This window comes from Ictidomys tridecemlineatus, chromosome 7 (assembly GCF_052094955.1).
Source record: "Ictidomys tridecemlineatus isolate mIctTri1 chromosome 7, mIctTri1.hap1, whole genome shotgun sequence".
NCBI lineage: Eukaryota > Metazoa > Chordata > Mammalia > Rodentia > Sciuridae > Ictidomys > Ictidomys tridecemlineatus.
In genome coordinates this window covers 166,507,775-166,524,435 of record NC_135483.1, presented here as the reverse complement: position 1 = coordinate 166,524,435, position 16,661 = coordinate 166,507,775, and the positions used below count along the sequence as shown (strand labels likewise).

General features: G+C 42.7%; 1 protein-coding gene across 4 annotated transcripts in view; it reads right to left on the bottom strand.

Annotated features, from left to right (window-relative positions):
• Positions 1 to 16,661, bottom strand: part of Kiaa2012 (KIAA2012 ortholog) — a 139,269-nt gene that overhangs the window by 48,788 nt on the left and 73,820 nt on the right. For all 4 annotated transcript variants that reach the window (XM_040294716.2, XM_021735682.3, XM_040294717.2 and 1 more), the window contains one exon: positions 7,501 to 7,573. In XM_040294716.2, coding sequence (XP_040150650.2) covers positions 7,501 to 7,573 — 73 coding nt within the window. The remainder of the gene's footprint in view (positions 1 to 7,500; positions 7,574 to 16,661) is intronic.

Below are 16,661 nucleotides of genomic sequence, written 5' to 3'. Positions count from 1 at the left end.
ACTCTCTGCCAGCTGTTAACAACCAGAATAACTAATCTTGCAGCAGAGCCTGGGGAGGTGGTCAGACCCAGGGCTTCTCCATTGTTCAGCTCTGGCCAAGGATGTGCTACTTAACCTCTCTGAGCTTGGATCTTCTCAAGAGACAAATGGCCTACCCAGGGATTCTGAGACACTTAATAGGAAACAGCAAGTGTGGACCGCTGCCCTTTTTGCCTCTACTAAACGTGGACAAAGGCACTCTGGGTTCAGTCACTCCTTCCTTCATGCCAGGCATCCCCTCGTCCAGGGGATCCTCTGTGTGGTTTGGATGTGAAGCATCCCCAAAGGCTCACGTGGGAAGCCTTGATCATCAGACTGTAGCTCTCCCTGAAGGTGGTGATACCTTCAGGAGGTGAGGCCCGATGGGAGGAAGTTTGGTCACTGTGGGTGAGTCCTGGAGGATGTTATGGTTTGGATGTGAGGTGTCCTCCATGTGTGAGGCAAAGCAAGAAAGTGAAGAGGTGAAACTACTGGCTTCTGAGAACCTCAACCTAATTAGGGCATTAATCTCCTGATAAGGATTAACGAGGTGATAACTGAGGGCAGGGTAGGGTGTGGCTGGAGGAGGTGGGTCATTGGGGGAGTGCCTTTGGGGTATACATTTTGTCCCTGCTGAGCACACCTCTCTGGGTGCTTCCTGGTAGCCATGTTCTGGGCGGCTTTCATCCCTTCCACCATGATGTCCTGCCTCACTTTGGGCTCAGAGCAATGGAGTTGACCATCTCTGCCCTGAGGCCGCTGAAACTGTGAGCATCCAATAAACTTTCCCTCCTCTAAAATTGTTCTTGTTGGGTCTTTTGGTCACAGTGATGAAAAAGCTGACTAAAACAAAGGGATATTGGGACCCCAGCCCCTGCCCTCATGAGGGACCAGGTTTATTTTGCTACCTGCTCCCTGCCATGATGTTCTGCCTTGCCACAGACTCAAAGTGGCAGGGCCAAGCAACCATGGACTGAAACCTCTGAAACTGTGAGCCAAAGTAAATCTTTCCTCCTTACTGATCCTTTGTCTCAAGTTTTTTTCTCACAGTGATGGGAAGCCCATTAACACACCCTCTGTGCCTTCTTGTCCTTCCTGCTCTGATCTACAGCCACCATTTCTGTGTTCTCTCAGGCACTGCTGTGTTAGAACCATCTACACACATGTCTTCTTTTTCCTCCAACCAAAGCAGGAGCTGCAGCAGGTACTACCGTGAAGATGTGGAACTTAGATGTGAAGATGTGATTCAGTAAATGTTTGTTGAGTGAACAAAAGAATCTTTCATCCATGTAGTTAGTGGCTAAAGACTAAGGAAGGCTTGAACCTGGTGGCTGAATCATGGAGCTCTATGAGTATTCTGGTTTTTATTATTATTATTTTTTTAGTTGTAGGTGGACAATACCTTTATTTTATTTATTTTTATGTGGTGCTGGTGAGGATCAAACCCAGTGTCTCACACTTGCCAGGCAAGCACTCTGCCGCTGAGCTATAATCCCAGCCCTGAGGATTCTGCTTTTTTCCTTACTAGACACAATTCCAAGGTCATTGAACCTCAGAAAATGAGAAAGAGAGATTGGCCAGTCAATGCTGGTACTTTCAGAGGAGGAAGTGGAAGCCTCGTGAGGCCGAGGGATTATTGAGGCCTTGCACGGTGCAAAAGGCTACGGCAAAGCTGCCTTCTCATTCATGATCTGTTAGGCTCTCACTGGCTGCTGTCCCCAAGCTGGGGTTCACGTGGCATGGGAGTCCCAGGCTGTCTCTGTCATCACCTATCCAAAACAGGGCTGGGTGTAGCAGAGCTTTACGTGGGACACAGTGAGGATGGCAGGCTGGCTCCCTGGGAGCAAGGTGGAGTGGAAGGAGCTTGTAAGGAAGTGTGGTCCCAGCTCTGGCTCTGCTGCTTGTCACTGTCAAACCTGTGTGAGCCGTAGATGCATCCCTAGAGATTATCCAGCCCGACCTCCTTGGTTATATGGAGAAGGAAACCAAAGCCCAGAGAAGTGATGTACCCTGCCCTAGACTATGGAACTCACCAAGGACAGAGCTGGAAAATGAGCCCCCGTCTTATGAATTTGAAATCCAGTGTCCTCAATGAGTCTATATTATAGCTTTCTCAAAGGTCCACCGGCATGTGAATCACATGAGAATCTTGTTCAAACGCAGGTAGGTCTGGGTGAGACCCTAAGTTTTAGCTAGAAAGGATCTAGACAGCTGGTTCTCACAAAACCCACTGGTCCAGACCTCCCAGTTGAGCTGTGATGTAACTATTTAGAGTCCTAGCCACTAATTAGGGCAGTCTCATCATGTTAATGATGGTGCTGCAGCTTTGTTCACCTAGAAGCCAAAGGAGCCAGTGTCCCCTTCCCCACTGGTGGTGACTCTTGCTACTCTTGACAGCTGCTTTTTGTTTTCTTTTTTTGTCTCTGGTGGAGATGCAGGTCCTCACTGGTTGCTGTGTGTTCTCAAAGTCCCACCGATTGGAGGTCTGTGACCTTCCTAATGCTTGCACACACTGTTTCTTCACAGGGAGTCTATAATGCCCAGAGCTGAAATCCTCATTGTCAGCTCTTGAGGGTAGGGAACTTGGAATCACCATTCATGAATCTCCTCCATACTTGACATGTTCATTTATTGATTCATTCACCTTTGGAATATTTACTAGGCAGGAATAATGTCCTTCTCTTTGATATGTAGATATGGGGCTAAAAAGTGGTACACTGTGGCTCCCCAATATACATGTGTGAACTTGAATTAGACTCAGGGACTCCCAGGGAAGTGAAAGCACCATCAAGTGATAGAAAGTGTGATGAGGAGCCATCCGTGTCAGCTGCTTCCTAATAAAGGGCTTATTTTCAAAGAAGAGAGCTGGGCTCCCTAGGCAGTTTCCATTAGGGTCACCGGAAACCTCACGGAAGGCTTTGTTCTTTTAAAAGTCATTGGGCAAATTCACAGACACATTGAATAGTTTTCCTTCTCCCTTTTGACACCACAAAGACCAATGGAGGAAGCAGAGATGCCCTAGTTCCTTTTTCCAGGCGAGCCACAGGGCTGACAGCGACAGCCTGCAGTGTTTGTGGCTACAGGGAATACATGTTGAGCTTAAAGAGTGGGCATGAGACTGAAAAATGCCTCTTTGGGCCCAAGAGGTGGGAAATTGACAGCATCCATAAGGATAGAGACATCTGCCCACTTGTGGCTGAGACACTACTTGGCCCCCAGCATCCATCCCCCTTCTTCCTGTGGGTAGCAGATCCCCCTCAAGTTTTGGTATAGCACACACATCTAGCAAGACCTTCTAATTCCTAGGCCTCCTTGTGGCTAGGAAGGCCGGAAGGATTGAGCAAATGTGGGTGAGCAGCAATTCCTGAAGGGTGCGCTTAAACAGCAGAACAAGCCCCACACCGACACTTTCTCTCCTATCCTGCATAATGAGGGAGACTTTGAGCCAGCCATGGACATGCATACAAGGGTCGTGGCAAAAAGAAATGCAGAGAGAAACAGACAGAACCTGGGTCAGTGCACAACCTCAAGGAGTGGACTGTGTCTCTTTCTACCAGCTCTGACTTTTCCATGAGAGTGAACTAAACCCTCCCTCTTGTTTAGTCTCTCCTTGGCCTTGATTAGAATGCTGCAAGCAACTATGGCACATCCATCTCTTGACCAAGGCAACAAGACTCTGAGCTGCTTTTTCTGCTAGAATAAGATAATAGAAGCGGCTTGCTGGTTTCCCAGTGTACCCCAAATAAATGCTTTTCGTTCCTCCCATTTGTTGTTCCAGGCTGCTCCTTGAAGGCTGCCTCCAATTCAAGCAGTGTGTCCTAAATCTCTCAGTCCTTTTAGAATCTTGAGGTGAGGACTGGGGATTCAGCTCTGCAGCAGAGAGCTGGCTTGATCCTTAGCATCAAAAAACAAATAAACAGGGGCTGGGGATATGGCTCAAGCGGTAGCGCGCTCGCCTGGCATGCGTGCGGCCCGGGTTCGATCCTCAGCACCACATACCAACAAAGATGTTGTGTCCGCCAAGAACTAAGAAATAAACATTAAAAATTCTCTCTCTCTCTCTCTCCTCTCTTAAAAAAAAAAAAACAAAAAAAAAACACAAATAAACAAATAATCTCTTTCTCTCTCTCTCTTTTTTTTTTTTTTTTTTTGGTATTGAGGATTGAACCAAGGGGTGCTTAATCCCTAGCCCTTTAAAATTTTTTATTAAAACAGATACAACATTTTTTTTTATATATTTTTATGTGGTGCTGAGGATCGAACCTAGTGCCTCAGGCATTCTAGGTAAGTGCTCTACCTCTAAGCCACAACCCCAGCCCCTAGATACAACATTTTTTATACCTTTATTTTATTTATTCATTTTTATGTGGTGCTGAGGATCAAACCGGTACCTTGCACATGCTAGGCAAGCGCTCCACCACTGAGCCACAACCACAGCACCCCCAGCCCTTTTTATTTGATATTTTAAAGCAGGGTCTCCCTACATTACTTTTAAGGCTTTGATAAGTTGCTGAAGCTCATGATCCTCCTGCCTCAGACTCCTAAGCTGCTGGGATTACAGGCATGTGCCACTATGACCAGCTGGAAAAAATAAAAGACAAAACAAACAAACAAACAAAAAACAATCTTGGAGCAGTTCTGCTGCATTTTAAGGAGCTATGCAGAGCTGGAAAGACTTGCCTTGTTTAACAAGCCTCCAGGTGATGCTGATGTGTGAAGTTTGAGAACCAGTGACCCAGGAAAAAAGAATTGAAAATTCATTCTTTTCTTGAACTCTGTGGGTGGGGTGGAGTAGTGGAAAGGAAAGTTTTATACTTAAACTTTGAGTGATTTCTTCAGCCTTCTCTGATTTGGATGTTGTTGATTTACTTTGTTTTGTGAAAACTTGCAAGTATAGTACTCTCACCAAGTCCAAGCCTCATGCTATTCTCACTGGAGGTGGCACTGACTTCCTGCTTATAATTAACCATGAAGATCACTACTTAATTTGGAGTAGGCGAAAAAAATCCTGACAATTAGCCTTAAGACTTATGGGGGAAGAAACTGATCCTAAAATAGTCAAGTTCCTTAACACACCCTCCTTTTTTTTTTCTTCAAAGACTTGAAATTCTCTTTAAACATAGCATTTATCATTCAGGACAGGAAAATGCCTTCTTTAACTTTCTGCAGTGATATTTCATTGCATTAGAGACTGAATAACCTTTATGGAACCCAGCCGGAGCCTGCTCTGCTGTCATGAGACAGGAAATCTGTTCTGACTGACTTGGTCATTTGCTTAGTTTTGGCCACATTCTGTACCGCCTAAAACCTCCACTGCACTTGGTCAAGACCTTGGAAGCTTGTCAGTATTCACATTCTGCATATGTGATTTACGATATAGAAGATCTGACGAGTGCTTTTCCCTGGCTAGTGTCACTCTGCTTTGAAAATGGAGGTGACAGGAGCCTCATGTTAGCAGAGACCTTGCTTAAAAGCTTGACCAAACCCAGGGTTCAGGCTGCTATAATATATTATTGCTTGACATACAGAAACAGTGAGACCTTTTAAAAATTAGTATAAAATTATTTTTTGAATAGGACATTAACAGAAAGAAATGGTAAAAGATGTAGACAGAAAAAGATCAAGTTTAGGCCTAGCAATCGTGAGGCCCTGGCTTCAATCCCCAGTACCACCACCCAAAATGCGAAAAGTTGGGCTGGGGTTGTGACTCAGTGGCAGAGTGCTTACCTAGCATGTGTGAAGCACTGGGTTGGATTCTCCGTCCATTGACAACAAAAAAAAATATTTAAAAAAAAGTGCAAAATGTTTTAGGTGAAATTTAAAATCTGTGATTTAGTACATTTCTCTAGGAGTTCTCTTAAGGTCTCTCTCTTTTACCTCATAGGATCCACAGGAGATAGGAAGAACCATGGTGTCATTGCACAGATTGGTAAACAGTGATCATGGGAGGGTAAAATATATAAGTTGAGATAAATAACCACTAAATGGCTACTTTATGTGAACTTTTTCATTTGTTCCTCATGCAGCCAAATGCGATGAGTTCTATTCCAATTTTTGCTGACAGATGAGGACTCTGAGGCACTGAGGGGTTAAGGCCAGCTCCAGAGTGCACGCTCTCAGCTCAGCAGCTCTGACCTGCAGTTGCTATGCATCACCTTTATTTGAATTAGGAAATCAGGAATTTAGGAAATTAGCGAATTAGGAATTCACTGCAGGCCAGGAGCTGCAGTGAATGTTTCAGGCAGTGAGCACAGGCTGGATTCCAGCCCCACGAGCTCCCTCTGCTGGACACCTTCCGTGCAGCAGCAACATGCACACGGCTTCTCTGTGGCCCTGCACAGACTGCCTGAGAATCAATAGTCTTTAATGTTTCCACTTCTGCAAGAAGCAATGAGGACAAAAAATGGCTCTGCTACCTGGGCCTAACCAATGAAAGTGTCATAAAACATGCCCTGTGTGCCCTCAGGGTAGGGCTTCAAGTCAGTTCAGGGCATGAGGCTTTAACTATGCTGAAAAGCCCAGTGGTTCTGGGCCCAGTGTTTCATAGAACTCCCTCTCCTCCCTCTGGCCCCCATCATCATCAAATGCAGGGTCATTTCTGGAGTAAGCTACCATCAAGCAGCTCTTGTCACCCAGGGCTGTGGGTGATGGGGGATGGGTCTCTAAAGAAAATGGTCCCTGTTCTGTTGTAATATTGTTCTTCTAGGCAAGAAACCCCAACTCCTTTGCCAAACCCTCCATGAAGGCAGGTGGAACAGAGAGGTGGAGGTGCTTGGGGGGACTTTTTAATAATGTCCCCAAAGTCTTAACTCTCTTGCAACAATATTCTGTTTCTCACAGAAAAAAAAATTAATGTTTTAGTTAGCTATTTCATTGCTGTGACTTAAAGACCCAACCAGAACAAATGTAAAGGGAGAAAAGTTTATTTAGGGGCTCACGGTTTCAGAGATCTCAATCCATAGAGGCAAACTCCATTCCTCGGGGCTCAAAGTGAGGGCTGAACATCATGAGGAAGAATGTAGCAGAGGGAAACAGCTCACATGATGATCAGAAAGCAAAGGGAGAGACTCCATTCACCAGATACAAATATATACCCCAAAGCCATGCCCCTCTCCTCCAGCCACACCCCATCTGCCTTCAGTTACCACTCAATTAATCCCAACAGGAGATTAATTCACTGACTGGGCTAAGGGTCTCACATTTCTCCTCTGAACCCTCTTGCTTTGTCTCACATGTGCACTGTTGGGGGACATCTCACATCCAAACCATAGCACAACAGAACAAGGACATAAAACACATTATCATTTGCTTGTGTTGCACTAAGAACCCAGAGTCTGGACACTCAGCAGTTTTTGGTCTGTGTTATGACTTTAGACTCATAACTGGAAAGGAAATGGAAGGGTCATTAACATCTTTCAACAGCATAAAGTTCACATGATGATTATAGTGATAAGGTTCTACAACCTGACTAGCTGTCCCTACCTTGGCTGTCTTCATCATTTTCTCTGAGGGATCCTCCTGGTTCTTCATGAGAGTCCAGTTCATCTCCACTTTCCTACAAAGAATTCAGAAGACAAGATGAATGCAAATATTCCTCTGGTCCATGCCCTTTGGTAAAAGGGAATTCAGTTTTTTTAGTTGTTTCTTCTTCTTTTTCTGCGGGTGCTAGGGTTGAAACCCCTGCCTAGAACCTGTGAGGCAAGGGCTGTACCACTGAGCCACACTCTGAGCCCTTTTCTCCTTCTTTTTCAACTTCTTTCAGCTTAAGTGTCCAGGAAGGCTGCTACTAGTGTGATTAGATTTAAAAGAACCAGGCAGACTTAGCAGTGGCACTAAGTACTCATGATCAGTTGTGCTTTTTCTTTACATTTTTTTTTTCTTTCTGGTACTGGGGATTGAATAAGGGTGTTCTACTACTGAGCTGCACATCTTCAGCTTTTTTTTTTTTCTTCTCATTTTTAAAATTTTGAGATAAGGTCTCACTAAATTGCTGAAGCTAGTCTCAAACGGGTGATTCTCCTGCTTCAGCTTCCTAAATTGCCGAGATGATAGGCATGGCCATGCCACTGCACCCGGCTGTACTTATCTTGAAGGGGTCTGGTTCCGTTCATCTGTGCACTGCTTGATGTGTGGCACATGTAGGAGAAGGAGAGATGAATGTCACAGGGCAAGGCCTGAAAAAAGAAGCAGGGCATCTCCAGCAATTGGCAGAGGACTAGACTGGCCAGAGCAGAGACTGAGAGAAGTGGGAATGGTGGAAAGGGTCAGAAGCCCAAGGCCTTGAAGGCAGGCTGAGGATTTTGTCCATTATTTTGAGAACAAATGGAAGGCATTGAGGATTAATAGCAGGGGAACCAAAGGGTCAGTATGGCCTTGTGTGGAGTCCCCAGGATCACCACAGTTCAATTTCTTAGTGCATTCTCTCCCCTTTTCCTCCTCCCCTCCTCCTTTTTTTGTGGTGCTGGGATTGAATTCAGAACCTTGTCCATGTTGGACAAGTGCTCTGCCACAGAGCTACACAAGCAGGCTCCCCTCTTTATTCTTTCTCTGAGTTACACCAGCTATTTGCAATCTCAACACCCCAAAATATCTAAAGCAGTGGTTCTCAACCCTGGCTGTACATTAGAATTATTTGAAGAGTTTTTAAAAAGTATAATTCCAGACAATAAAATCAGAATCTCTACAGCTGGTTTTTTTTTTTTTTTTTTTTTTTTCCCTCTTTCCAGTATTGGAGATTAAACCCAGGGGTGTTCCACCACTGAGCTACATCCCTAGCCCTTTTTATTTATTTATTTGTTATTTTGAGACAGGGTCTTGCTAAGTTGCTCAGACTGGCCTGGAACTTGCAATTCTCCTGTCTCAGCCTCTTGAGTAGCTGGGATTACAGGTGTGTGTCACCAACTGGCTGAGTTGGGGCACTTTTAAGGTTTCTGCTTGATGTGTCGCACATGGAGGAGAAGAACCACATGTTGCACACGTGGTTCCAACATGCAGCCAGAATCAAGAATTACTGATCTTCTCCAGAGGTTTAAAGGCAGCTCTTTAATAGTGGAAGAAACATGGCAGGTGGAGTTGGTGACTCAAGTAAAGCCCGATGTGTCTAATGAGGCCTGTAATTGGCCTTTGTCACCTGGGTTCCAGCTCCAGCCACAGCTTCATTTAGGCAATAGAGCTGGAATCTAATGTGCAGGGCCTTAACAATCCGCTGTCTTATTCTCACCCATTAGTGACAATCAGTTTCCTACTTTATCAAATACCAGCCTGCTTTGGGAAGAGACAACGGCTCATTCAGCACATTCTACAATTCCTTCCTGAGTTGCATCACTTACTGGCTTTTTATCATCTGTTTCTTACTTGTTAGTTGATAAGATATATTGACATAAAAAAAGGTAAAGCAGGTAAATAATTTTCTTTTGTTTGGGCTTCTCACTTTGGAGATAGGCAGATTTGTACTGGTACAATGAAAAAAAAATCCCTGAATAAATGGAAAGGTTTAAAAAAGTATAACAGGGAAAAAACAAAACAAAACAAAAAACAACAACAAAACCCTGCCTTAGTTGCAGTAAATGCCCTAATTAGAAGACCAGAAAAGAGATACATTTTTTAAGGGATCCCTGTGTAAAGCCTTTTAGTCTAACAGGAAATTGGATTGAAAGTCAAAGTGAGAAATAAGCTTCCTCTTTTGGAAGAATTTCAAAGCCAAGGATAAAACTTTCAGTCTTTTTTTTTTTTTTTTTTTTTGTGGTACTGGGGATTGAACCAGGAGCATGTTACCACTGAGCTTCATCCCTAGCCTTCCCAACCTGCCCTCCCACCCCACCGTTTTTTTTTTTTTTTTTTTTGAGTAAAGGTTTCAGTAAGTTGCTAAGGGCCTCACTAAGGTGCTGAGTCTGGTCTCAAACTTGTGATCCTCCTGTCTCAACCTCCTGACACTACACTTGGCAAAACCTTCAGTCTTAACAAAATGTAGCTATGAGCCTGCAGGGCAAAGAATGTTCTCATTTCACAGATGGAGAGTTGGAGGCAGAGTCAGGGATTTGGAAAGCTCTTCAAGCAAATCCTTGTAAGGAAAAAAAAAAAAGTCTTAATATGAAATTCTGTCCATTTAATTGTATGTTGCTTAGAAAAGTGTCCAAAGAGCTATCTTTTTTAAAGATATGTGAACACACATATGAAATAATACCTAAGGTCATTCATTCATTGGGAAAGATTGGAAATAAATGTCCCATCAACTTGAGACTTTAAATAAATTATAGTAATTTGTACAATGGAAGACCATACAACCATTAAGAAGAACAGGTAGGGCTGGGGATGTGGCTCAAGCGGTAGTGTGCTCGCCTGGCATGCATGCGGCCTGGGTTCGATCCTCAGTACCACATACAAACAAAGATGTTATGCCCGCCGAAAACTAAAAAAAAAAAAATAATATTAAAAAAATTTTCTCTTTCTCTCACATTCTCTCTAAAAAAAAAAAAAAAAAAAAAAGAATAAGGTATCTCTTTTTGAATTAACACAGAGCTCCAAGAAATACTAAATGAAAAATAACAATTCTGAAAAATGTGTATAATATACTAAATTTTCACAAAATGTCTTTTTAAAATTGGTTCTTTTTAGTAATTTGCACAAAATTTCTATCTCCTATTTATATGTAATTCCTTATACATGCTTTCTACATCTCAGGGCACATAGGAAACTGGCAATAGAGACAGTCTACGGGAAGGGAAGTGGGCAGCTGGGAAACACCATATTATACTTGAAAAATTTAAAACTTTGTCAGTACATTTTATTTTATTTTTTGCAGCACTGGAGATTAAACCCAGGGTCCTCTATTACTGAGCTACATCCCTAGTTTTTATTTTGAGGCAGGGCCTCACTAAGTTGCCCAGGCTAGCCTCAAATTTGTAATCCTCCTGTGTCTGCCTCCCCAGTTCCTGGGATTATAAGCATGTGCCACCATGCCCAGGATATATTTAAAATTTAAATTAAAAATAAGCTAAATCTGGGGCTATTGTGGTGGCACATGCCTTTTGAATTTTTTTCCAGATTTTGAAATGTTTGCATATGTATTAGGAGATATCTTTGAGATGGGACTCAAGCCTAAAAATGAAATTCATTTGTTTCAGATATACCTTATACACATAACCTGAAGATAATTTTACACAATATTTTTAGTGCTACCTGTCATATAAGGTCAGTTGTGGCATCTTGTTGGTACTCAAAAGTTTCAGATTTTGGAGCATTTTGTTTCAGATTTTCAGGGTATTGATGCTTATCCTGTAGTACTTGATGAATAAGTAAAATAAACTGAAAGATTGCAAATTCATATCTCAGCTCTGTTATTCTGGCAAAATCATTAGTTCTCCCTTTATTCATTCAGCTTATGAACATTTATTGAATGTCTACTGTGTTTCAGGTACTGTGCTAGTAATGGAGGCACAGAGATGAAAGATCTATTTGTAAGAAGCTTACTGACTTGTGGGGAAATGATGAGAAATCTCACAGTTGCAATGCAGTGTGGTAAATGCTGTGACAGATTATAACAGGTTTCCACAAGACCTCACGGGAGGTGAAACTAAATTAGTTTAAGAAGTTTTGTTTACCAGTGGACATAGTGCTAAGTCTTGCAGTGAAGCGAAGATAGGGCGATTCCCAGGCAGAGGGAGTCGCCTGTGCTGGCTAGGGGTAGTCTGATATTATTGCAGTGTGTGGACAGTGTAAATTAGACACAGGCCAAAGCCAGATCTTGCATGGTGCAGTTTGGAGTTTTAGAAAAATTGCATTTGTTTTATGTTCCCTGTTATCTTGTAACAGGAATATATCTTGATACTGGGAATTTAACTGGAAGACCAGTCTTTACACAGTAAAGACTTTCAAGCAAACCAGTGATAAGAACTGAGCTGCTTTGGGAAAATGCAGCAGTATGGAAGAAATTATAGGTCTGGGGCAGGGAGAGAGGAGATTAACAAACTCTCTATAAACACAAAGGGTAATGCTGTAACCAGCACATGAGAGGCTCTTCCCAGACACTGGGGTGCAGATCCTGGAATCAGTCTGCTTGCCCTGAAGTCCTAACTCCTGCCCCTCATGTCTTACAGACCATGAGAGAGTTTCTTAACCTTGAGCCTCAGTTTCTTCTAACGGTTCTGCCCCTGGCCTTTGTGCCTGGCACCCCCTCTGAGCATAGTACTCCTAGACTCATGGCAGGGTTTCCTAGGGCACTGTTGGGAGGATGGGGAACATAGGATGCAGGAGAAAGAAGGGGCACTCCTCTCTGCCTCCCGTGACCTATATGACTTCTCATTGAACTGCAGTTTCTCTATCTGTGAAATGACAGTAGGAATGAATATTGTACAGAGTTCCTGAAAGGATTAACTAGGAAAATACATTTGGAAATTTTGTGTAATATGCCATGTGATACCCAAATGTCAATTACTATTTTCAATACTTTCTTAATGATGGGAGAAAAAGAGTATCTTATTTGAAAATTTCAATTTCAGGGTAGTCCAGTTTTTCTTGTGCACTTCATACTTCTCCTTAGTAAAGAAAACTGATGCAGGGGGTGTAGCTCAGTGATAAAACACTTGTCTAGTACATGTGAAGCCCTACTTCCATCCCCAGCACTGGAAGAAAAAAATCTCCAGGTGCAGTGGTGCTCACCTGTAATTCCTACTACCCAGGAGGCTGAGGCAAGAGGTTTGCAAATTTGAGGCCAGCCTGGGCAACTTAGCAAGATCCTATCTCAAAATAAAATAAGATAAAATAAAAAGGACTGGGATGTAGCTCCATGTAGAATGTCCCTGGGTTCAATCTCTAGTATAAAACAAAATACAACTGACTCAAGAAAATCACAAGGTGCCTTGTGTGATTATAATAAGTTTAAGATGTTTTTTCAAATCTCTGTTCCCTTCTCAGGTTCTGAGGCCAGAACAGGGATGTACAATTAAGCTGGTCATGGGAACAAAACAGGCAGAACTCTCAGTAAGGGGTACTGTGGACTTTATGGCCTTGAAACCCAGCTCCTGCTGCAGGCAGCCATGCCACTGATCATATCTGAGCCTCAGTTTCCTTATCTGCATAGGAGAGTTCTGCATACTTAGCAGGCATTGGGGAGTGGGGGTGGGGAGATTAAATAAGGCTTAATATATGAAAGACTTGGCCCTCAGCAGGGATCAGTGAATGTTGGTTCCTTTCTCTCTCACAAGGTTCGTCCTTTATAGATGTGAAAATTCTTTGAAAGCTATTATTTCATGTAATTCTCACTTCACCATTAAGAGGCAGGTGTGGAGTTCCCAGTATTACCATCTCCATTTTACAAAGAGGAAATGGGAGTCCCAGAGCATTTCAAGGTCACTCAGAGTCAGAGAAGACCCAGGGCTTCCCAACTACTAGCCTGACACCTTAATATTGATCATATTCCACTTTAATCCCAAGCTTCTTTCTTTTGAAAATTTAAGACTCGCTGTCCTGAATATTTTTTCCTGGAAATATTATTCGAATGTCGTGGAATCATTGAATCTTGAATCCGAGCTGTGATCCCTCTGCACTGTTCCTGCCAAGTGGTTAGCAAAGCATTTAAAGGACTCTGGGGACTGGAATTTATCTCCTAAGGTACCCTGCTCCATCTTTGGGCAGCATCTTAAGCCAAGCATTATTTTTCTGCTACTTTCAATCTTTGAAATTCATGTTGTTTCACCTCAATGTGACCACAAGATTCAGTGGCAGTCCTCCTCTACTTGGAGGGATGTCCCACCTCTGTGGGAGGGCTGCTCTGACCTCAGGCATGGCTGGCTCTTTTGCCTGCTTTGAGGCAGATCCTTCCACCTTGCACCAGAGGACACCATGCTCTCACTGTGATGGCGGTAGAGTGGAAGTTTATTTCTCATTCTTTGTATTTTTTGGACATAACATACATACATTTTCATGCTAATACGGAGTATAAGTATATTTGAATATATCCCTAGCATTCAGAGACATTATTGTCATTTTCTTTCTTACTGCAATGACCTAACCCTGACAATGTAAAATATCTATTCTAATTTATTAATCAAGTACCATTTCTTTTTGAAAAAGGATAGATTTAAATAGATTTTAAAAAATTAAACTTAGTTCAATTTTTATACAAACTCAGAGTTACTCAGAATTGATTGTATTTTCTCAGATTGAAGCCTGACAGAAACAGGTTATCAGCTATCTTTAGTGTTGTAAAGAGGTTCTTAACTAAGCGGAAGATTCCACGTGCAATAACAGAGAAATAAATGGGTCTCTGATAGCAACCCGAATCTGCCTCTGCCACAACATTATGCTGATATTGTCTGCTACATTGTTTATCCCCATCTTAGATTATAGGCTCCTGGAAGGTCAAGGGTGCAGATGATTCATCTCTGTGTCCTCAGGGCCTGCATAGTATCTGATACACAGAGGATGCTCATTGTAAGTTGTTTGAAGGAAACTAAATGAACACTGGGAGAGAAAGCTTTATATTTCCATAGAACTCAGGTAGTAATAGAGAAAAGGGCTGAGTCTTGCAGGATAAGAAAATCTTCCTATAGCAGACTGAATGCATGCACAGAGTGGAATTTTCTAGAAGGATTGTGATGGAAGCTTAGTTAATATGGCCGGCAGTGCTTTTGATTGGATAGGGCTCAGCTGGGGTGTTCCGCAAAGCTTTAGAGTAGATGATTGAGCACCGAGTTCTGAAGCTGGGCGGCCTGCCTGTGAATCTGTGTCTGCCATTTACCACCTGACATTCTGCAAGTTACTTAACTTCTCAGTACCTTATTTTTCTCATCTGTAAAAAAATAGGTACATTCTTACCTTCAGTTTGTGAATTAAATGAGTTCCTGCATATAAAACTTAGAACATAGCCTAATAGAATAAGTGCTCAGTAATGTTAGCAACTGTGATTATTTACATCTTTCCGTTTTCTTTTGCTGCCTCTGTCTTATCTCCTACCCTCATCTCTTTCTATAGGTATCAGGCAAAAATGAAAAAAATGCCCCAGGGGTGGGCAGGAAATACATGAATGAAATGCATAGGGTGGTTTGATTCCCATGCAGCTCCAGCCTGGGTGCTTTTCTTTGTTTAAATTAACCGTTCTTGTCTGTATAACTGTGAGATGGTGTCATTCTGTGATGCATTACTCAAGAATCCAGGAGCTACCTGTCAATAGGGAGAAGGCCTAGGTAGGGTAAGCTGTTAACACTCAACGTTCCCAAGAGAAGGTGTGGTTTTCTGGGCAAGGACTTGTCTGGGAGTAGGTGTTCTGTGAGTCCAGTGGAATTTCCATTCACTGAGTCTTGAGGAGGATGGACTAGAAAGTGGGATTGAAGGATGTTGCATTTTTCCTTCTTTAGGGCTGTGCCAAAATTGCAGAAGAAAAAAGTGTAACACAAAAGCTTTGAGAACACCGAATATACAAAAAAAATTATTGTAAAGTTTCCCACTCTGAATACTTTGCTTATTTGCTAATAACAGAAATTATTTGCTAATAATAATTTGTTGCCTACACTAGTATGGAACAGGGTAGGATCTTGTTCTTCCCAGCCCCTGTGTTTTTGATTTTTGTTTTGTGGTGCTGAGGATGGACACCAGGGGCCTCACACATGCTGGTCATGTGCTCTACCATTGAGCCTCTACCCCAGCCTATCCTGGTCTGTTTTGTTCACAGATGTATCGGATGTTCAGAAAGTGCAAGACATTTAGCAGGTAACCGGTGCTAAAATATTGGTTAAATGAATAAATAGCAATAATGATGATGATATCACATCCTAGAAACTACTAACCATGGTTTTTCAAGTCCTAAGGGAAGAACTAAGTCATTATTAAGAATAAACAGGATAGTTTTACTAATATAAATAATAGTGCATGTCAACATTTTTTTTTGAATTCTTATAGCAAATATCTTTTTGTTTTGCTGCCCAGAATCATTTTCCCTCCTTATATTTTTGTTTGTGATGTTGATTGAACCCAGAGTCTTGCACATGTTAGGCAAGCGCTCCACCACTGAGCTCTACTCCCAGCTCTCTTGTAGTTTAAAGCACCCGGCGAGACACCCTTCTTTTCTCTCTTTCTAGTCCTTGTGGCTCCAGGCTAGGCTGATGGCATTTCATCTGGGCATGTCACTAAAGACAGTTTCACATTCGGTTCTGGAATAATCTGGGCAGGAGAAACCAGTGGCCATTTTACCACCGCTGGGAAAAGCCTAAGAGGAAACCCAGGAAAATGTAGTCACAGACAGAGACAGATTTGGGTCAAATGCCTGACTCTTAATCTAAGCCCCACCTTGCAGAACTGGGCTTAGGGCAGCTCAGAGAGGTGTCATCTGAGAACTCTGAATTGGTTGAGGGTGAGAAGGTGACGCTCATGATCTCCAAAGTCCTTGGACCAGTCTACATAGCACTAGGGGTGCCATCATTATGAACATTACAAGTGTCTCTTCTCTTTTCCCCTGTCTTTCTGAATCACTTCCTATCAAGGGCCTGGAATGGTGTCCCCTAAGGTAGTATGAGGGACCTGAGATCCTTCCATGCCAGACATGGCTTGGTTCCTGGTTAATTTCTTGGACTCCATGGTCATATATTTCCAGTTCAGTAAACTCTAAGGAGGCAAAAAATGGGTAGGAAGGGCCCTAAACAAAAGGGCTT